Source organism: Aulonocara sp. 'chitande type north' Nkhata Bay, linkage group LG8 (assembly GCF_057382095.1).
Source record: "Aulonocara sp. 'chitande type north' Nkhata Bay isolate Kocher_YH1m ecotype deep benthic linkage group LG8, A_spYH_male_GT1.1, whole genome shotgun sequence".
Lineage (NCBI taxonomy): Eukaryota > Metazoa > Chordata > Actinopteri > Cichliformes > Cichlidae > Aulonocara > Aulonocara sp. 'chitande type north' Nkhata Bay.
Window position 1 is genome coordinate 14346528 of NC_141351.1, and position 20977 is coordinate 14367504.

The following is a 20977-nucleotide window of genomic DNA, read 5'->3' on the forward strand; positions in this document are numbered from 1 at the left end:
AAATCAGTAAACTGTAATAGTTCCATCTGTTCCACTGCTTTGACTTCACATGCTCTTATAAATTTAGGGGAAAAAATATGCGTTTAAGCATTTGACTCTGAGGGAGAATCACATCACCATTTTGATAATCATCATTGTCATGATGATGCACAAATGAGCATCAGTTGGACTAATGGCATCTCATGAGCATCCTCTGAGCTCACTGGCTCATCTTTCCACTGATTCGTTCTGACACAAAATGGCCCGTGTCCGTTACACTGTGACACAAAATGACCTCTGTGCCTCCCTCTGTAAGAGAAAACACATTTGTGGCAACGAGACAGCAGACACATGCAGATATGTGTGATCCCCATATGACTCTGGATATCTGTAGACAAAGCTCTACGGAAGAAGATCTGCTTCCAGCTTCATGTCAGAGTATACCAACAGTGAAAACAGCCGAAGCAGGATAAAAAAACTTGTACGTCCAAACAACATTAAATTTTAGTATTTAATATACAAGAATTATCTTTAGGAAACAAAATAAAGGGAAAAAAAACAATTTTGCTAATTATTTCATTAATAAATACAATAAATCTTATATAGGTGTCCTGCTGAATATTTACATGACATCTTTTATAACCAAGCAATCTCCATGACGACTGATTTGCAAACTTTATTTTTTGAATAGAGACAAAAGAAACTTCGTTCGATTTTATTTATTTATGAATATAACTGTGAGTCATTTACATAGATTGTGAAATATATATACAGTGGGGCAAAAAAGTATTTAGTCAGCCACCGATTGTGCAAGTTCCCCCACTTAAAATGATGACAGAGGTCAGTAATTTGCACCAGAGGTACACTTCAACTGTGAGAGACAGGATGTGAAAAAAAAATCCATGAATCCACATGGTAGGATTTGTAAAGAATTTATTCGTAAATCAGGGTGGAAAATAAGTATTTGGTCAACTCAAACAAGGAAAATCTCTGGCTCTCACAGACCTGTAACGTCTTCTGTAAGAAGCTTTTCTGTCCCCCACTCGTTACCTGTATGAATGGCACCTGTTTGAACTCATCATCTGTATAAAAGACACCTGTCCACAGCCTCAAACAGTCAGACTCCAAACTCCGCCATGGCCAAGACCAAAGAGCTTTCGAAGGACACCAGGAAAAGTATTGTAGACCTGCACCAGACTGGGAAGAGTGAATCTACAATAGGCAAGCAGCTTGGTGTGAAAAAATCAACTGTGGGAGCAATCATCAGAAAATGGAAGACATACAAGACCACTGATAATCTCCCTCGATCTGGGGCTCCACGCAAGATCTCATCCCGTGGGGTCAAAATGATCATGAGAACGGTGAGCAAAGATCCCAGAACCACACGGGGGGACCTGGTGAATGACCTGCAGAGAGCTGGGACCAAAGTAACAAAGGTCACCATCAGTAACACACTTCAACGGCAGGGAATCAAATCCCGCAGTGCCAGACGTGTTCCGCTGCTGAAGCCAGTGCATGTCCAGGCCCGTCTGAAGTTTGCCAGAGAGCACATGGATGATACAGCAGAGGATTGGGAGAATGTCATGTGGTCGGATGAAACCAAAGTAGAACTTTTTGGTATAAACTCAACTCGTCGTGTTTGGAGGAAGAAGAATACTGAGTTGCATCCCAAGAACACCATACCTACTGTGAAGCATGGGGGTGGAAACATCATGCTATGGGGCTGTTTTTCTGCCAAGGGGACAGGACGACTGATCCGTGTTAAGGACAGAATGAATGGGGCCATGTATCGTGAGATTTTGAGTCAAAACCTCCTTCCATCAGTGAGAACTTTGAAGATGAAACGAGGCTGGGTCTTCCAACATGACAATGATCCACAACACACCGCCCGGGCAACAAAGGAGTGGCTCCGTAAGAAGCATTTGAAAGTCCTGGAGTGGCCTAGCCAGTCTCCAGACCTCAACCCCATAGAAAATCTGTGGCGGAAGTTGAAAGTCCGTGTTGCTCGGCGACAGCCCGAAAACATCACTGCTCTCGAGAAGATCTGCATGGAGGAATGGGCCAAAATACCAGCTACTGTGTGTGCAAACCTGGTAAAGACCTATAGTAAACGTTTGACCTCTGTTATTGCCAACAAAGGTTATGTTACAAAGTATTGAGTTGTATTTTTGTTATTGACCAAATACTTATTTTCCACCCTGATTTACGAATAAATTCTTTACAAATCCTACCATGTGGATTCATGGATTTTTTTTTCCACATTCTGTCTCTCACAGTTGAAGTGTACCAAATTACTGACCTCTGTCATCATTTTAGGTGGGGGAACTTGCACAATCGGTGGCTGACTAAATACTTTTTTGCCCCACTGTATGATGGTAAATTACCAAAGATTAGTTGGCAAAATATTGCTTCAGCAACTTAACCAAACAATCCAAAACATCATGAATACAGAACAAGCAGTACTCAAAGGATAAGTTGGTGACAGCCGATACTTTTCTTGACATGTCAAATTAAAAACGTGTAATTTAATTTAGCCCTTTGATAGACTAGGGACCTGTCCAGGGTGTACCTGCCTTTGGTCACATGACAGGTGGGACAGGCTCACCCCTTCATCCCCTCAGCCAACAACCTTGAATTGAATAAGTGGAAGAAAATGAACGGAATAATTATGTGATTTAATTGTTACCTCTTCCCCTGATAAAGATGACATTTGACGACCTCCCCTTTTCCCATGTGTTGACACTTGAGTATATATCAATAAAGACATGGTTTGACCACAGTTAGAATAGTTTCTTGGGTTTTTCCAAGGGTAGCTGCATAGGCAGGGACCACCCTCACTAACTTCTGATGCAAATGGAGTCATTTTGTTCCTTAAGCAGGCCTGAAATATGACCGAAACCTCTCAGTTCAGAGAAGAGCTTCAAGGGTTACTTCTAGTAGGCTTTCAACAGGTTAAATGTCTGCATTTGCCATTTTCCTCATGCAGCATAATAGTTACATGATTCATACTTAATTCTTATAATTATACTGCATAAGAATATACTAAAAGTTGGCATTTAGATGAGTAAATGATAATATGAGACATAAAATCCTTTTTTCTCTCTTTATGTATGCATACCATGTGTTTTAAATACAATATACCTAATACAACAAATAAAAATAGACTCTATAAAATAAAAGCTGTTTAAGTAACCTTTTCTAAAAAGGACAGAATGAAACTGCATGGGTCAGTGCTGAGATATTGGAGTTAAATAACCTTTAATGGTTTTGTTCTTTTCATGGCATTGACTTATATAACAATAAGAAAAATATGATGACATAACCACACTTATCCTTTAAGAGCACATATTTTTTTGCAACCCCAGTGCCTTTCTGTATAAGAAAGACACGAGTGCACTTCCTAAAGAACGGAGAATCAGTGAGACAAGACTTCAAGTATCTGGCTTCACACAAGGCTGTTAGATAATTTGTAATTGCTCAAATTATCCATACCAGTTTCAAGGCACACACTGTACATCCCTTGCTAATGCACATTCAAATTCATAGTGCGCAGACATGATCTTTAGGTGAGCACAGATTGTGCATAGAGTGGTGGGGTAGAGGTCTCCCTGTCAACACTTTGCATAAAGCTTGGACTCCTACACAAACAGAAAGGGTGGCACCATGGGTCAAAGTGTGTGGTTGGGAATGGAGGGCTGAGCAAAGGGTATACAAGCCCTTTGGCTACGTTGAATGTCAGTGCACACCAACCATTCAGCGTGATTTTCCACTGAGTCAGGCGGACGACTCTGCTGTCATCTGCATACTGCCATACTATCTGGCATGCCAGTGTAGTATGAGTTCACCATGTTCCACCATAGCATCGTTGAAAGAAAAACGCATGGAATAAGAATCCCAGGACTGCAAGACCAAGATCTTCAGTTAGAGACACCTGAAGGAGACCGATGACCTTCATTCAAGCTGCTTTATGCATTTGTCACATCAGTGATGCTCTTCACACACAACAAGCAACTGTCTACGGAGCAGAAAAATTAGGTCATATCATATATGATCTGCTGATCTGTCAGACCTTCATGCTTTTTAGTGAGTTCAGCAGCTTTAAAGGAATAATCTGGAATTTTTACACCAATCCCACAAAGGTTTTACTTTCACAGTCATCCTTATTTGACTTCATACTGGACAAACTGCTTGAGCTTCCCATTAGGGATACATTCACATCCTCATTAGTGCTAAAAAGCCGCTCTACTAGCAAGACCTTACCATGAAATGTGTGCAAAAGAAGGACATAGGAACCATAAGACACTGAATTCTCTCCACCAACTCCTGAGAAAGCTCTCTAGCATTTGAATACACCGCCATGTCCACAAGCTAGTTGCAGATCTTGACCTTTAAGCCTCTTTGTTAACTAAAAAAGGTTATTGTATGAAAAAAACAATATGAAACTGTTAAGAGCAATCCAAAATGCTAGAAAACCAAAACAATGGGCTAAAAGATGCTAAGACGTGCACAGGTAATGAAAAGCTACAAAGCTTAGCAGATGTTATCAATTTACTGCAACATCTAATCAGTAAAACAATAGAAATTCAACTGCAAGTAAAAATAACAGTTTAACCAGCATAACTGGGTGTGGCTAAATCCCATTTTCCGATGGCAAGTTGAAGCTGTGTGTCCAGCATGAAAAGTAGGATGTAAAACTGCAAAAAATTATTCAGCTGTAACTTTTTTAAGCACTACACAAACAATGAGCATAAAAAGTGCTACACAGCTATTCTGGACTTTCTCTTTAATTGTGAAGTGCAAATTCCTGCTGGACTGTTCTGCCCCCTGTTGGGATCCGGTACCTGCCTGCAACCTGGCATCCAACTCCTGGGTCAACCAGCACTCTCAGCACAGCTGCAGGTACCACAAAGGGAGGAGAGAGCCTGTTAGCTAGAAAACAGACTCCATCACTGTGCACCCAAAAGTAAAGAGCAGAGACAGAAAAAGGAGATTAGGAAGCAAGAGTAGTAGGATAATCAGCCTGGACCAGTGTCCTGCTTCTTTAAAGTTTCACAAAAAAGCAGAGTCATTGTCATTCTCCCTGTTACCGCTTAACAATATAAATGCAAATATGTATAAATGAACTCCATAGGCATTGGAGTCAAATGAATATGAATAAAATGTGATAAGGAATAAAAGGCAATAGAACTAGCAGACTGGTTTCCTTTAAAGTGGCCTGTGATTTGAAAATAGAGAGGATAGAAATGTAACAAGCAGAGTGATAAGACAGATAGGCAGGAATAAGATCATTTTTGGGATGCAAAAAATATTACATTATTTGAAAATATGTAGATGTTGTGTTGACTGCAAAAAATGGTAAAAAGAAGAACTTCAGAGGAGTGTTTGGAAAAGCTATGGGCATAAATGTATTTTCGTGCTGCAAAAAATTATATGATTTACTATCTTTAATGGCTAAAAAAACCTCCAGCTATGTGGTCAGAGGAGATTTTCTATCTTCTTGTGGTGCACGAGAGATGATTTCAGGTTATTTTAAGGTTGCATTCTAGATGCTAACAAACTTTCCTTTGTGACATCGAGGAAAAGTAGAGTTACAGCACTTACAGTAGAGTTGAAGCGCAGGTGGCAGATGTTACAGGAGATAATGGGTTTTTTCTTGGGTGGAGTCATGCCAAAAGTGTGGTTGATCACTGCCTTCTGCACTGGGTCCATCTATAAGGTGAAACATACACATATACACCAAATTATTGAATTTTATAATCCAGGACCTGAGATTTTGTTTTGTATGTGCAATAATTAAATATAAATAAATATGTTTTTGCATATTTCCTTTAAAAGGTGGCATTCCTAATGATCTTATTTGCAAAATGGAGCATATTTATTTGTTGTTAAAATGTGTTCCTTTAACAAGGATTTAAATCTGCACAGATGTACAAAATAACTACCCACATTTCTACCTCCGTATTTCAGATTAACTATGAATCAGTGCTGATTTTGCTGATTACTTTGATTAAATAAGGTTGTAGATTTTTGCTTAGCGTCCTCCTGTGATTGAAAAAAATACTGTGCCGCGTGTGATAAACGTAGATTTCTGATAGAAAGAGCTGTAAGTCTGTTTTTAACATTCTGTGTAAATTATGTAAAGGCAGCAAACTGTGTATATTTTTCTAAATACGAGCTGAATATAAGCATGTTTTTAATCCCCACAGTAAAGCTGTGATATTTCAGCCATATTTTTAGCTTTAGTTGTCAGAGATGAATATTTATCCAGCCTCCCACCTGCCTGATACATTTAGCACTTTCCTCAGACTTTACTCATTACAGGTTTAAGCTGTGACTATAAAAGCCGCCCCCAAAAAACACGTGTTTTATGTGCCAGACAGAGGTTTTATATTTGGAATTTCTCATGTATGTTTATGATTGCAAGTTAAAAATAAAGTATAACGTGACTGTGAAGCTCAAGCAAAATTCAGTTAGAATTCTGAGTTATGTTTGATGATTTGACCTGATGATGACATGAGCTTTCACATAACTGTTTAAACTGTTAAAAAATGTTAAGTATTTCACATAGAAAATGATAACATGGTAAATAAAAAAATCATCCGAATGTATTTGTTCATCTTAATTTTGGTGCTTTTTTCCTGTATGCTGACATCACAAGTGGCTGTCCTGAGTTTCTAAATTTTTGCAGACTTTTACTTAAAGTATAAAAGTTATATTCAGACCTTGTAGAAAAAATACACTTTTTCACTTTCTTGTGAATAATTACATAAAAGTTCATCCCTTTTATTTGTCTGCAGCAAAGATATTAAATCCACCTAAAGTTAGATCCAAAAAAGAAAAAACATTTTCTGTAGTGCTTCTGTACACATGATTTCAGTGTGGCTGAAGTGCAGACTATCACCGTTATTTCAAAGGGTTTTTACAAAAATTTAGCATTAACTTTTTATAAATAGTCCAACATTTTCAGAACCTTAAAAATAATCTTACAATTGCCCAGCAAGCAGCTTCATACTCATGTGAGGCCTGTCCCGTTGTTATTTAGTAACAAATAAAACAAACACAATATCTGAAGTTGATTCAAAGTACTGAATTTGTATTTTATAGCTTTAAATAGTCATTTTTAATATAAGGCTCAAATTGATATCAGTGTAAATAAGGGAGGCCATCATCATCATTAGGCTGAAGAACCAAAATCAGAAAGACCACAGAAGACAGCAAAAATGCAAGAATGGACATACAGAGGGTTTACAGCAAGGTGCAGAGCACTGGTCGGATTAGACTTATTCCAAAATTCTCTAAAAGAGCCCGCACAGTTGTAAAAATGATTATTTCGGTTATATAAAATCAAAATTAACTTGCACCTTGTAGAAACTTGCAGTGATGAGAAGAGAAAAGCCTTTGATGATGTCCAGGGGTTCTAGACTTCATGCAGTCATTAACTGCGGGGATTATCATTTAAATATTCAAAATAATCTTTATATTTAAATATTCGTTTGAGTCGATTCCTGAAAATGATTTCAGTTTTTTTTTTGTTAACCTCGTTGAGCTAAAGCTTAAAGCTTGCACTTCAATCACATAGTGATTTCAAATCCACTGTGGTGGTGTACAGGCAACTTTTGGCAAGAAGGCAAATAAGCATATGTCCAGCACTGTCTACAACATCATAAAATATAATGTGCAAACTGTGACTAATGACTGTTTCTATAACAAATGCATGGTAAATGATAAACCTAAAGATGTAAATGGTCAAGGAGTCAAAGTTGCAGTATGTGATACATGTAAGAGAGAAAAGCAGAATGGGTTCTTACCGTGTTAAAATTGGGGAAGAGGCTAAGCGGCGAGGAGCCGTTGACCCTGAGCGGCAAGAAGTGCTCCAGCTGGGCATGAGTGTGCTGCTGAAGGGATCGACCTGGCATGGGCAGGGAGCCCAAGAGAGGGTGGACTTGGTTCTGGGATAGTGCTCCTAAAGCAGGGATGATTAAATCAGAATAAATTCTGAAAAGACACAAATTTCTATTTCAGCCTTTTTCATTTTAGGCCCCCAAAGCTGCACATCGTTCTACACAAACTAGGATAAAGAGTGATTTTAGCACATATCTGAGACTGAGACGCTTATCCACAGTGAATGATTCACTCGGTAAAGCTTTAATGACTTTAGTAATAGTGAGGAACAAATGATGAAATGCTTTGTGTGGCCTTTTCCTGCTTTACAAGTCTATAGTTTATCCTGACAAATGTCTTTGCCCTTTAGTATCTGTGATTGTCTCGGTTCTTTGTCTGAACAAGCAAACAGCTCAGTCAACATACTGAGAAAAAGAATCGTAATGAGGTTTGATGTACATGTTCACCATCTTATGCATACATTACTTTACATCTCACTGGAATTTCACCAGCACTTTCTGCTTTAAAATCTCCTTCCACGTGACCTCTTGTCTCAACACACTTAACTGTAGTTGGCCTAAATGCTTTAAGACTGCACATTCTTTAAAGAGCAACATGGCAGTGACCTTTGTCTAGCCCCAGAGTAACATTAGTGTGTTCGCATTAAAAGCCACAGTTTCTTACATAAGCATGGTGATTACAGATCGTTTGTCGTGGCTGTGTATGGAAAGTCCGGAGGTTGTTCGGCTAAAAAGGTTGTGTGTAAAATATTAGAATGTAATATAAAACTGGCTTCAGAACTTTGTTACAGAAACTTTACCCTGTGATGAAAATAAACCATGTTATTGACAAAGAGGTTTAAAAAAGGCAAAATTAAAAACACAATATTTTTATATATAGCGTAAGAAAAAAGGAGAGCTTTGCCTGTGTAGGACTGAAAATGATCAACCTGCACGACTGAGGATGGAGGATTAAGAGAAATGACTAATTATGGATTTAGAGAAGATAAAGTAAAATATAATGTACATTAGGCTTATCTCCAGCACATGATGATAACACATATTAAGCATAACTTTTTGAATGACAGAGAATCTGAAGAAAGGAATTAAATAAATGGCAATTATATAAAATGTAATGTGAGTGACTGTTGTGACATAACGCCAAAAGAAACTTCCTTAAAATTTCTTATTCATAAACACCTAAACATTTTCTCTAAATAGATGCAATCATAATGTTGGAGTTTAATGATGTTATATTTCAGTAAAAGCTTAGCAACCAGAAGGCAATTTTCCTCAATTTTCTGCTTCTTTTAAGTCTAAATTTCAGGATTTATCTCTGGGGATGAGGCGGTTTGAGAGTCCTTGAGCATTAGCATGCTTTTACTAATCTGGTCCTATTTTCTAAAGTATTTGAGAAGAGCAGAGGAAACCAAAGGGGAGACTGGAAAGAGAAACAAACTGGAGAATGATATGTGAAAAGAAATGATATGACTAATACTGCAGAAGGAAAGCTTTTAGTAGGCATGTAAAGAGAGTTTAGGGAGTGATTTATTGTCCTGCACAGGTGCCCAAGTGTTTAATGAAGACGGCAGAAAATAAAGAAGCAGTGGACACCACAGCCTGTCTTATTTTATCATTGCCTGCCACTGCAAAAGCCTCGGGGCACCTTCTTCTTACTGTGAAAATGTTAAAGTAAAGAAACCTGCCAGAATTTGTTTGGATATAATTAGATACTTTATAGGAAAGTAATGAAGGCTATAAACACGTGAAAGAGTAAAGTTCATGCTTGCACATACACTGCATGCTGCAGGGAGGTCTCATGAAGAAATCCTTGAGGCCCAAGATGATACTATAATTCTAATAATGCACTGTACTTGTTCTGTGGTACTGTGGAAGCAGTAGTTTCTATGAAGACTGGACAGTAACAGAAGCATGATAAAATGGGCCAGCTAGTGCTGCACACAACAGGATCTGCAAATGTAAAAAACATATTAAGACTTCATGGAAATCTTTTGTGCGCTGGATAATCGGTGCCTAGTTAGAGACCGCGCAATCTCAACTAAATCGTTCTCAGATCATATCAATTTGGCAATCTCTGTTTCGCTCACCATACAGACTTTTTACCCTTTTCAGCCAAAGCCAGCTCAAACATGACTGTTCACTCAAACTCAGACTTCAAACAGATCACAGAAACCACAAAGTTTCCAGTCCCCAAAACAAACCAAACAAAACTATCAGAACATTTATTTGCAAATTTCGATGGCTGGCGGGTGTTGCAACAATGCAACAATACTCCAATAATGACAATAATTCTTGCTTATGTTGGTGTGTCATGTAGTGCAGGTACCACCTATCAAATTAAAAAGTCAGCTGCTCACAGTGACAATGTAAACACTGTCTTTGTTCATGATCTTAGCAGAGCATGAAATGATGTGCATATTTGTACCCATTTGATAAACTGCGTTCACACAGAAGGCAATCCAGTCATCACATGCTGCTTGGCTGCTAGTGAAGAGTTGTATGGCTCATTAAATAACACTAATGTATTTACTGCCCCATCACATGTCAATCAATATTGTCCTTCATTCTCATTGGTAGTTGCTTCAATTGTTTGCCTTAAAGTTGAGAAAATCTCAACTTTTTTCCCCTCTTGAAGCATCAAACTGAAATTATTATCATAATAACAAATAAAATTAAAAATGGGGCAGCACTGTCGCCTTACAGCATAAATATCCTGGGTTTGAATCCACCATCTGGCCAGTTACTCTAACTTCCACCGTCCAAAGACACACAGTTAGATTAATTGATGATTAATCTGAAAATTGCCCACAGGTGTGAATGTGAATGGTTTCTCTGTGTTAGCCCTGTAACACAATGGCGACCTGTCAAGGTGGACCCCGCCTGGATGAAGTTGAAATGAAAATGATAACCACATTGCTTAAAGATTAAATTCCCACATCTTATCAGCAGCTACTGAGGTACTCAGATGCTTATGCAATATCAAGCTGGACAGAAACACAACTAAACAAACTGAAACTGATAAACATAAAGAGAAGTGAACACAATAAACTCAGTAAAGATGCAGAGAATAGCAAGTCTTGGCTACCAAATGACTCCACGTGTTGAGACAAATATAGAGGTGCAGCACAAATTAGCACTGAATTAGCAATAAATTAAAAAAAAATAAAAAATCAACAATAAGCCAACAAACGAACATACAATTTGACAACGACCACCAACCACACCCTCTGTTTATTTGATGCTTTGCAGCCACTCCACTGCGCCAGGTATTTGTTGGAATTAGAATTTGAAATAAGGAGTGATTAGAGCTGATTGTCACTATTTACTTGATCCTGCGATTTTAATGTGCTAATCTCCCTGAATATCATGCATGCATAAAACACACACTTTTGTTTTCTAATTCCAAATTCATTTACATGCTCCACCAGGACTGTTTGTGTCACTGGTGTCAATAAAGTGATTTGAACTGAATTAACACCGTATTGAGAGTGAATGACAAAGTAGCAACAAATGAGAGAGCGAAAGAAGAACAGTAACAGGCAATCACAGGCAGAGGACAGACCCTTTCCCCCCCTCCAGTAGACTGATGTGCTTAATCTCCCTGTCAGTATGACTTTTGGGGACAACGATTCCCTCTCCTACACAAATCTGTAATTGATCTTATTAATCTCCTATGCATATATTCACAAAACACATCAGGGCGAGACGTTTAATTAACTGCGTTTGGTGCTGAACAAGCTAGAAACTGCCATCAGCTGTGAGAATCTGTACAACATCTGCCGACAAGAAGAACGTGCTTTTGACGGGACCTGTCTGTTTCAAAATTACCCATCTCATTTACGTCCAGAGAGCATCTCAAAAGATTCACTCTGGCAGACTGGACAAAACAAACGAATGCCATGTTCACATTGTTTCATCCGGTCATAATGGGAATGTGTTAAACAGTATGGCTCTGTAAGCGTTAAGAAATAAAACACCGTAACTTTAAAATTACAACCCTAAACTCGTGAACTCAATTACTGTGTAATTAGGTTGGGCAGAGAAGAATTTAGTTTATGAAACACTTCTAATAAACACAGTTAAAGCATCATTACCAGTGACTATGTTTACATTGGCACTAATATGCTATTAATATTCATATATCCCTTACATGATACAAAATAAGTCTTTTGATATCTAAACAGCATTTTTTTTAAAACCCTATCAGCTCTGTGTTTTACAAACCAGGTAGCCAGACTCGAGATCGACCCCAAAGCCTGCATTTCTGGTCTGAAGAACATACAACTTATTAGCAGATTTTAAGATGTGCAGTTATTGCACTGATGACCTTGTTGTTAACTGGTTGTGAGGATGAGGTGGACCAGAACACCAGTGACACCTATTTCCATTCATGGGGTCTGTGTGGAGACAGTAGAGGATTACAAATACCTCAGTGTTCACATGGGCAATAAACTGGCCTTCATAAAAAACACAGAAGCCCTGTACAAGCAGGGGCATAGGGGTCTCTTTCTGAGGCTGCCGAGATACTTAATAATCTGCCAGCTCCTGAGGATCCGCAGGAGTCTCTGGTGGCCAGTATTTCTATGCTGTGGTGTGCTGGGGCAGCAGACACCAACAGACTTGACAAACTCAACAAAAGGCCAGTGACATACTGGGGGTGGAGCTTGCAGACAATATTGGAAAACCCTTCACAACATCTCCATGCTGTGCTGTGAGCACATTAAGCAGAAGACTCATGCCACCACGAAGCCACAGGATACCGTGTAGCTGTCAAACTCTAAAAGTCCTCCAGTCATGATTACAGACTGACACCTGAATTATTTTCATTTACATTATCTTGTATGTTTTGCATATAAAATTGCTTAACTTTATACAGTTTTGCAGTTTTTATTTCAAAATATTACAGTTGATATTTTTCTGGGTTTCATATTTATACTACCGTTTTCTAACATATTTTTTTCTATCGGTCATATTTAAATTTGGAGGCTATTATGTAGCAATTTCCCCTTGGGATTAACAAAATATTCAGATTCTGATTTTCAGGAATCTTTCTTTTCACCGTTTCTGTGTTCATACACCACTTTGCTTTAAATCATTTGTTATTATTAAATTCTGGCACCCCCTCTTCACTTTCAACGGGTCATAGCAGATAGCCGCCCCCTCCCTGCACCTGTTTCTGCTGGAGGTCTCTTCCTGTTAAAAGGGAGTTTTTCCTTCTCACCTAGTGGTTGCTCACTGGGGGTCGTCTGATTGTTGAGGCTTTCTCTCTATTACTGTTACAATATACTGTTACTGTTACAATATAAATCTTGAGATGACTGATTTGGTCCTATATAAATAAAACTAAATTAAATTGAATTGTTTGACAGAATGGAAGAGGGTGGTACTGTCTGCCTGGACAAACACCACAGGAAAGCTTTCAAAAGATTTTACATAAACCAAAAAACATGATTAAATTATTTTATCACACCTATGAGTAAGGGGAATATACCCTTAAACTTGATCATGGATATACTGAGTAAAAATTGAATTCATTCAAATGAAAGCTGATCAGCAGCATGTATGCAGACAAGCTTTATGAGCTTCCCCTGTGTATTTTCCTCATGCTTTCGCAATTCTAGGCATAAAGAGGACCATAGAGGATTGGCATCTTATTGGCCAAGAGCATCGGGAACATGCAAGGCAGAAAACAAATGAGCCATCTTTGTGTTTACACATGAATGGAGTGAAATAAAGTGACGATATTGCTCTTCACAGCTTTTCGAGTGTTACTAGAACATTTTGGTCAAATTTGATAACTAACTTGCTTCATTTGCAACACTCAAAAGAACATTTTCCCTCATTTCAACCCTTTTCCTATCATTGTGGTTAGTTAAAATGCTTCTTGGGTGAGTGCATATCATCTAATGACAGCAGCAGTTGTTGCATCAAACAGCCCAGCATTGTTCTTGGGAGTCGGGCAGCATCTTGGTATGCATTTCTCCTTTCCCCAAATTAAATCCTTAAATGAAGGGCCTCACTCCTATAGCCTTGTGCACACATACACTGCAGCATGTGGAGAAATTCAAAGCTCAACACTGACACAAGTATTGTTCACTCCTTTCTTGATACTATAAATGTAAATCCACCTTTCGAAAGGAACCAATCCCTGCTCGCTAATCAGCATTCACATTCTTTTTCTATGCAGGAAAGCTAAAAGTGTAGGTCACAGCAGCCAACCAACCCATACTGAGACAGGATAAAAGATTATGAGCTGAAGAAATTACAGCACGGTAAGAAAAAAAACGAGGAAAAGCTTAATCTCTATTATTTCCAAGATTAGTCTCTGGGTGACTCAATATCACAGCAATCACAGAGGGGGGGGAATGGCATCTTTTCATGAAGAGTGGAGGAAAAGGGGGGAAGGGGTGAGAGACTTCCATAGAGGCAAATCACAGTAAAAGCATCAGAGGAAAGGCTTCTTTGCTCTTTTCATGGCAAACGCATTTCCTGGGATTATCTGTCTGAGCCAGACTCTCTGTGTTCACTCTGAACCAACATGGTGGAGTGCAGGCACGCTCTCATTCCTGACACCAAAAAAAAAAAAACATCCCTTCTCTGCGTGCCATTAATGGTTTGTGACATTAACGGCTGAATTAGGGCTGTTTCCTAATTTAGCAACATTTAATTCAAAAAGCACAGATTTCTTTGTTTTACCACTCTCAAACTACATTTAATGGATTATGGAGGCTTTTAGACTGTTTTCATCTGATTTGGTTAGGGAGACCAGAGTCATTGTTGTGAGCTGAATCTAAAGAGGTATGAAAACTGGAATAAACTGCTGAAAATTTAAACTTGAACTGTTCTGACGTCAGCTTGCAGGTATGAGCTTAAAGTCATCTTCACCCCTTAAATTAATGGGGTCATGATGAATCAGATTGGCTTTCTTGGTGATCTTTATTATTTCTAAGTTGGATAAATGTAGTTTACAGTATGCAGCTGTGGTGTTTAAACAATTATCAAGTACTATGCATCTCAAAAATGTAAACATTTTAAAAGCTAAACAGAATAGTCATTTGTCTTAGCTCTGAAAATCTCACTCAATCCCTTCATTTATCTGAAAATTCAATTGGAGATATTTTTGAACTGAGCATTGCCGTGGTTTTCAGGAATTTGTTGTTGTTCTCATTCTTATTCTTATTATTGTAAGATCTCCTCCCTCCTATTTTCTTTGTGTTTCCTTTGTCCATTTTCCCCTCGGTGTTTGTGTCTGCTGGATCATTTTGTGTCTTCTTGTGGTAAACACTTTCTTTGTGTAGCTTTATTCTTTGTATGTCCTATCCTAGTAGTGGAATAGTCTTTTTTGTTTGAAGAGTAGGGCCAACTACCTAAGTCTATAGGAAAATTAACCCACTGTTCTTTTAATCTACGTTTGAATTTAAGATCTCAGTTGCTAGATTATACAAATTATAGAGTTATAGATTATTGAATGAAACAATGTTGTTTTTGTTAATTATGACCCCAATTAGAGCCAAAATGGAGGAAAACTGAGATTTAGATTGGGGCTTCCTAGAATTCACTACCATATGAGAGTGCACTCTCACTTAGTTTCTCAGATAGATCCATCTTTTGCTTTGCACTTCCAGTTTCCAAAACACCTACATTTTTGAAAAGAAATTGTTGTTTTTTCACTAGTTATGCATTTAGCTAGGGTCAGTGTCACTACAGGTAGCATGGACTGACCTCTACAGGCTAAACAACAGCACCCTGGCTGCCATTAGGAATTGGTATGAAATTCTTGGGCCCATTGTCAAACCTTTCCCTGGTGCAGTGTGTCCCACGCTCGCCTGACCTAAATCCACCTAAATCCACCTCTGGGACTTTATGTTTCGCTTTGTCCAACACCATCAGGTTGCATCTCAGACTTTTCAGGCATACATACAAACACGTGGGGGCCATACAAACTATTAAGTACCATTGTGAGTAGCCTTGCACATCATTTTTTCACTATGGTTTTTGGGGTGTCTTTGAATTCAGCCCGCTGTGGGATGATAATTTTTATTTCTGTTATCTTTTTGTTCCTAACACATCATCCATATTAACATAGTTGTGTCTGTAAACAGAAAAAAAAACACAGAGAATTTTTTTTTTTAAAGGTGAGCTTGAAATTTTATCTCATCTTTATTCTCTTAAAAAAAAGTAAACAAGAAAAAAATGGCTACACATTTCTGACTCATATTCTGCGTTCAGGTCCACTTTCTGAACTGGTACAAGGAGTGAGTTTCTGCTGCACATCTGTTATTTGTCTGTTTTAAATTGATACATCTGTGTCTTTTGGCCTGATCTCTCCTGCAATTTACACGTTTCCTCATTTTTTTCCAAATACCTGTTCCAGACATTGGTACCTCGCCACATCATAAATCTGAATTACCCGAGTTAAATTTTAACACACTGTTGAGCAGGATGACAGGCGCACTACTTAATGTGCTTCAGTTAATAATTTAAAATAATATAACATTTTATTATTTAGGACATTAAGCATTTTAAAACACTTTGTACGTTGTTATGCAGAGTGTTTGACACCATAACATGAGCATTTGCAAACATATTAAATTTAAATGAATGTACTTAAAACACTTTTATGGTGACCACCATCTCCTGTGTAACACAAAATCTTTGAGCATAATTAACTATGTCACTATGGCCCCTTTTATACATATAATCAAACATTACAGTCACAGCTGTGCTTCATATTCTATATGGTGGGATCTTAAAATCACAGACATTTCCCATACTTAACATTCATCTTTGAGTTAACTCTGTCATTACATTAGTTTAATCAAAAAGGCAGGATTAGGAATGTGTAGCTAAAAAGGCAAAAAAAAAAAAAGTATCCTCTGTTGATAGGTTTGCTGCAAGCCTGCAAAACATATTGTCAAATAATGAAAATTGAATGGTATGTTTTCCAGTCCATAATGGCACGAAGCACACAGCTTTTCTGAGTCATAAAACAGAAGTGGTTAGTGCACTGCGCTTTTGCAGTAATGATGATGCCATTCGTTGCTTACACAACGGGCAGAGAGCTCGGTATTTATGATGAGCTCTGGAGGATGAATTAGCATCCATTAGGACTGCCATTGACAGCTCCGTTAAGCTCTCACCGCTGGAAACAAAAAGTGGAAAGTGAAGGCCTAATTTCCATGATGGCTTGAAATACTGCCCCCGCCATGCTCTGTGTGGTTTTTAAATAAATCATCTTTATTGTGACAAAGTACATTTAGGCCACAACTGGCAGCCAACAGGCAAGTTCTCCTGCTGGCTGTCAACGTCTATTTAAAGTCATACAGACGCAGCTGGCAGAGCCAGCGGCTTCATGTGAGTTTCTACCTGCAGGGCACCATCCAACCCAGATCAGGCTCCCCGTGGTAATCTGTCCTACTTTCAGCTAAACCACTGTGGGCCCATTTTCACCCCAGGGTCCGTAAACTCTTATTGAATTTGTTCAAGGTGAAATTCGGGACTAGTGTCCTCTGGTCAAAGGAAAATCACAGGATACCGTTGTGGAAGCTTCAACAGCATGTAAAATCCGCATGTGGAAAAGAAAAAAGAAAAAGAATGTCTCCATAACCTTTTTAACCTTTTAATCCACAAAGCAGCAAACCAGCAAGCAAATTTCATCAGACAACTTAACTGAAGCTGATTCACTTCCTGAGATTTTTTGCATCTTATTTGGTATAATGTTAATACTACAGCAACATATAACTAATCAGGGTCTCTGGTGAATTGTGGGTATTATTTTGACTATTACAGGTTTGATTTTTGGTGACAGATTATTTGAATTGCTATCTTTACGTCACAGACTTTGTTTAAATGATGTATTCTACAAAATAACCACGAAAGATAAATAGGCACCAGGAGATAAAGCTAATCTACAGGGAAATTAACATGATTGCACTATCAGGGCTGCTCAGTGTGTTTTGTTTCCTTCACTGACCCTCTGCCCTTTACAATGCATTCTGCACATCATTATCAAATAAACTGCCACCATCTGCTTGAATTGAGATAAGCTTCCGTCCAATCAGACCAGCTGAATAGCAGTTAGCAAATGTGTAGCACATACTTATTGATATTTAAAGCCTGCGCGCAGCTTTATCCGCCTCATGAACTTAGTAATTAGCAGCTTTCTATCTCGATGCTCCTCTCTGAGCTGCAGTAAATGTGGGTGTCTGCCTGATGGAGTGAGTCTGAAGGCTGATGCCTTAGTGGCTTCAGAGAGGACAATCTAACTTCGAGAGATCTTCATCAATGTTGCATTAAAGACGGCAGCTGAATTTATTACAGATCTATTGTAATATTTTTTATGGTTTTGCTGTTTATTTTAATTAAAAGGAAATAGGTTTACAACAATGCTGCAAAGTTAACTGTCACAGAAAATGAGTCCCTGCAACTAAACAGTCATTGTAGAGTCACAACTTGATAACTGCAGCAGACAAGCTTTGGCTTTCTTCAGTTGGCAATGTAAAGGTTGATGTATTTTCTTTAGCCTTCCCAAAACACAAAAACAAGAGAGCAAATCTGCTTACGTGAAAGCTAAAAACAAATGCTCAAAATACACATTTACAGTACTTCTGTAGTATTTTACCACTTTGCAAAAGATCCATATGTAATGCTACACATAAGAACAGCTGAAAAATGAGAGAATGTGAAAACTACCTGCCAAAACTTTTACAAAGCCACCATTTTATGATTTTTACTGAAATTTATCTAGCTCAGGTCCAGTGAATAAATGGACTGGTTCTTAGCACTTTTCTACTCTCTTTGAGCTCTCAAAGCACCCATTCATACAAGCACTTTTTGTATCCAACATTCACATCAGGGGGGAATCTATGATTCAGTATCGTGCCCATTGATACTTTGGCATAGAGACTAGAGGAACCAGGGATTGAATCGGCAACCTTCTGAACAGTAGATGACCTGCTCTACCTCCTGGGCTGCAGCTCAGTAACACTAAATAACACACATGCACAGTGGCTGAGGTAAAAAATATAAACATGGGACGATCGTGGCTCAAGAGCTGGCAGTTCGTCTTGTAATCAGTAAGTTGCCGGTTCGAGCCCCGGCTCCGACAGTCTCAGTTGTTGTGTCCTTGGGCAAGACACTTCACCCGTTGCCTACTGGTGGTGGTCAGAGGGCCTGGTGGCGCCAGTGTCTGGCAGCCTCGCCTCTGTCAGTGCGCCCCAGGACAGCTGTGGCTACAATGTAGCTTGCCATCACCAGTGTGTGAATGTGTGGATGACTCTCATTTGGGGTCCACTATTCATACTGCTTTGACTTGCAGACAGCTTTGCTACCAGTCTCTAATCCAGCCCCTCCTTTTATGTTGTACCCGACTTCATTAATAGAATATCTATGAAGGGGAGTTGCGGCCTATCCCTATGAAGGTTACATGGCTGCTTCTCAGCTCAACTTGATGCTTCAAAACAATGTGATGCTTTTTTTCCCCCACTACATTTCACTGCAGTTGACCTAATCATGCACAAATTGTACCAGTTTATTACATGAATTCAGATAGAGAGTATCTTAATTTGCAGTCAACCTTTTTTTGTGGGCAATGTCATGTCTCCTGGCAACTGCATATTTTAGCAAGTTTTGCATTTCACTGCTTGATTTCCAAGGCACGTTGTCAGAACTGGAGACACAATATTTTCATTCCTGTCAGCATTTCAGCAAAATACCAAAACGTTAATCCATTTTGCTGACAAAATGCCTGGAGTGTGTGTATGTGTGTTCACTTGCTACTGTGCGCTCATGTGTGCTGTATCTTTAAATGAAGTGTTTAAAAAAAACCCAATGACAGACAAACAGAAAATGTCTTTAGACAGCAACCAGACATGAGCAGTAGCCAGTGGGTGGTAGAAAAGGTTGTTCTAGTTTCATACCCAAGCAGTAGTTTAAAAATAATTAAAATATATTTCCTTAGAGTTTATGTAGGTCTCAGACAAAGGCATAACCACATAATACCAACTGCTGTGTTGAGGGCACGGAAGGTGTATTAATGCAAATGTCCTCAAGAGTCACGGACAACAGAGAAGAAAACAGAGTGCATTGTTATTTAGCTTCAGAGTGCTGGATAACTCTGAGACCGACTGTCTGCATTTCTTGATTTGGCAGAATACCAGACTTTGCCAGTAAATGAAAACCAAACAGCTGTGATACAGTACCACTAATCAATTGTCCTTGTTGGAGCATGAATATCCACCACAAATTAAATTTAAAAAAGGCCTTAAATTGTAAATATTGCATTCAGAATTTCATTAATATTTTCAAGCTACAACAAATATCAAATTATGCAAATCAACAACAAAATTAGACCCATTGTTTGGTGAAGTAAATAACCCAATATTCTGCTGGGGGAAAAAAAAAAATCGGGTGCATGTGAACATACCACCCACGTAAACATGAATGTAGACCAATAGCACCAGCACACGGCCTGAGCAAAAACAGGAGTAGGAAACCAAAAGGCTACGGCAGCGGTCCCCAACCTTTTTTGCGCCACAGACCGGTTTAATGTCAAACAATATTTTCACTGACAGGCCTTTAAGGTGTCGTGGATAAATACAAAAAATAAAATGATACAACCAAGACAAAAACAGTGGTATTTTGTAAATATAATAATAAACGCGAATTCACTGTGTAATTGTGTAACTTTATTAGCAGCGTCCTCCTGAAATGCACCAACAACATTAAGAGTAACACCCTCCTCTCTGCCCCTTAATGCTCTCTGGTCGCTATGGTAACGCTTAAATATTTCTTTCAAAATAAGACACACAACTACAACACGGGAAAAGACCCAGGGAAACAGAGTTAACCATAAAAACCCTGAAAACCAAAAATTTCACACCTGAGCCTCAACTCTCGCAGCCCGGTACCAAACGACTCACGGAGCGGCATGGGTCCGTGGACCAGGGGTTGGGGACCGCTATGGTTACGGCAGGGGGGCCTCAGTTTGAGCCCCACTGAGACCATTTCTGGTGTGTCCACCTTGCCCCTGCTCCTGGTGCATGTCTACTCTCTATAACAGATTTGGAGCCAAAGTAGCCCATTGGTTGTTCACAACT

The 20977-nt window shown here is 38.8% G+C and overlaps 1 protein-coding gene across 2 annotated transcripts in view; it reads right to left on the bottom strand.

The window, feature by feature from the left end:
* LOC147323402 (zinc finger protein 385B-like) overlaps positions 1-20977 on the bottom strand; it is an 88313-nt gene that overhangs the window by 6192 nt on the left and 61144 nt on the right. For both annotated transcript variants that reach the window (XM_086303732.1, XM_086303733.1), the window contains 2 exons: positions 7788-7942; positions 5581-5688 (listed from right to left, as the gene is read on the bottom strand). In XM_086303732.1, the coding sequence (XP_086159858.1) occupies positions 5581-5688; positions 7788-7942 (263 nt within the window). The remainder of the gene's footprint in view (positions 1-5580; positions 5689-7787; positions 7943-20977) is intronic.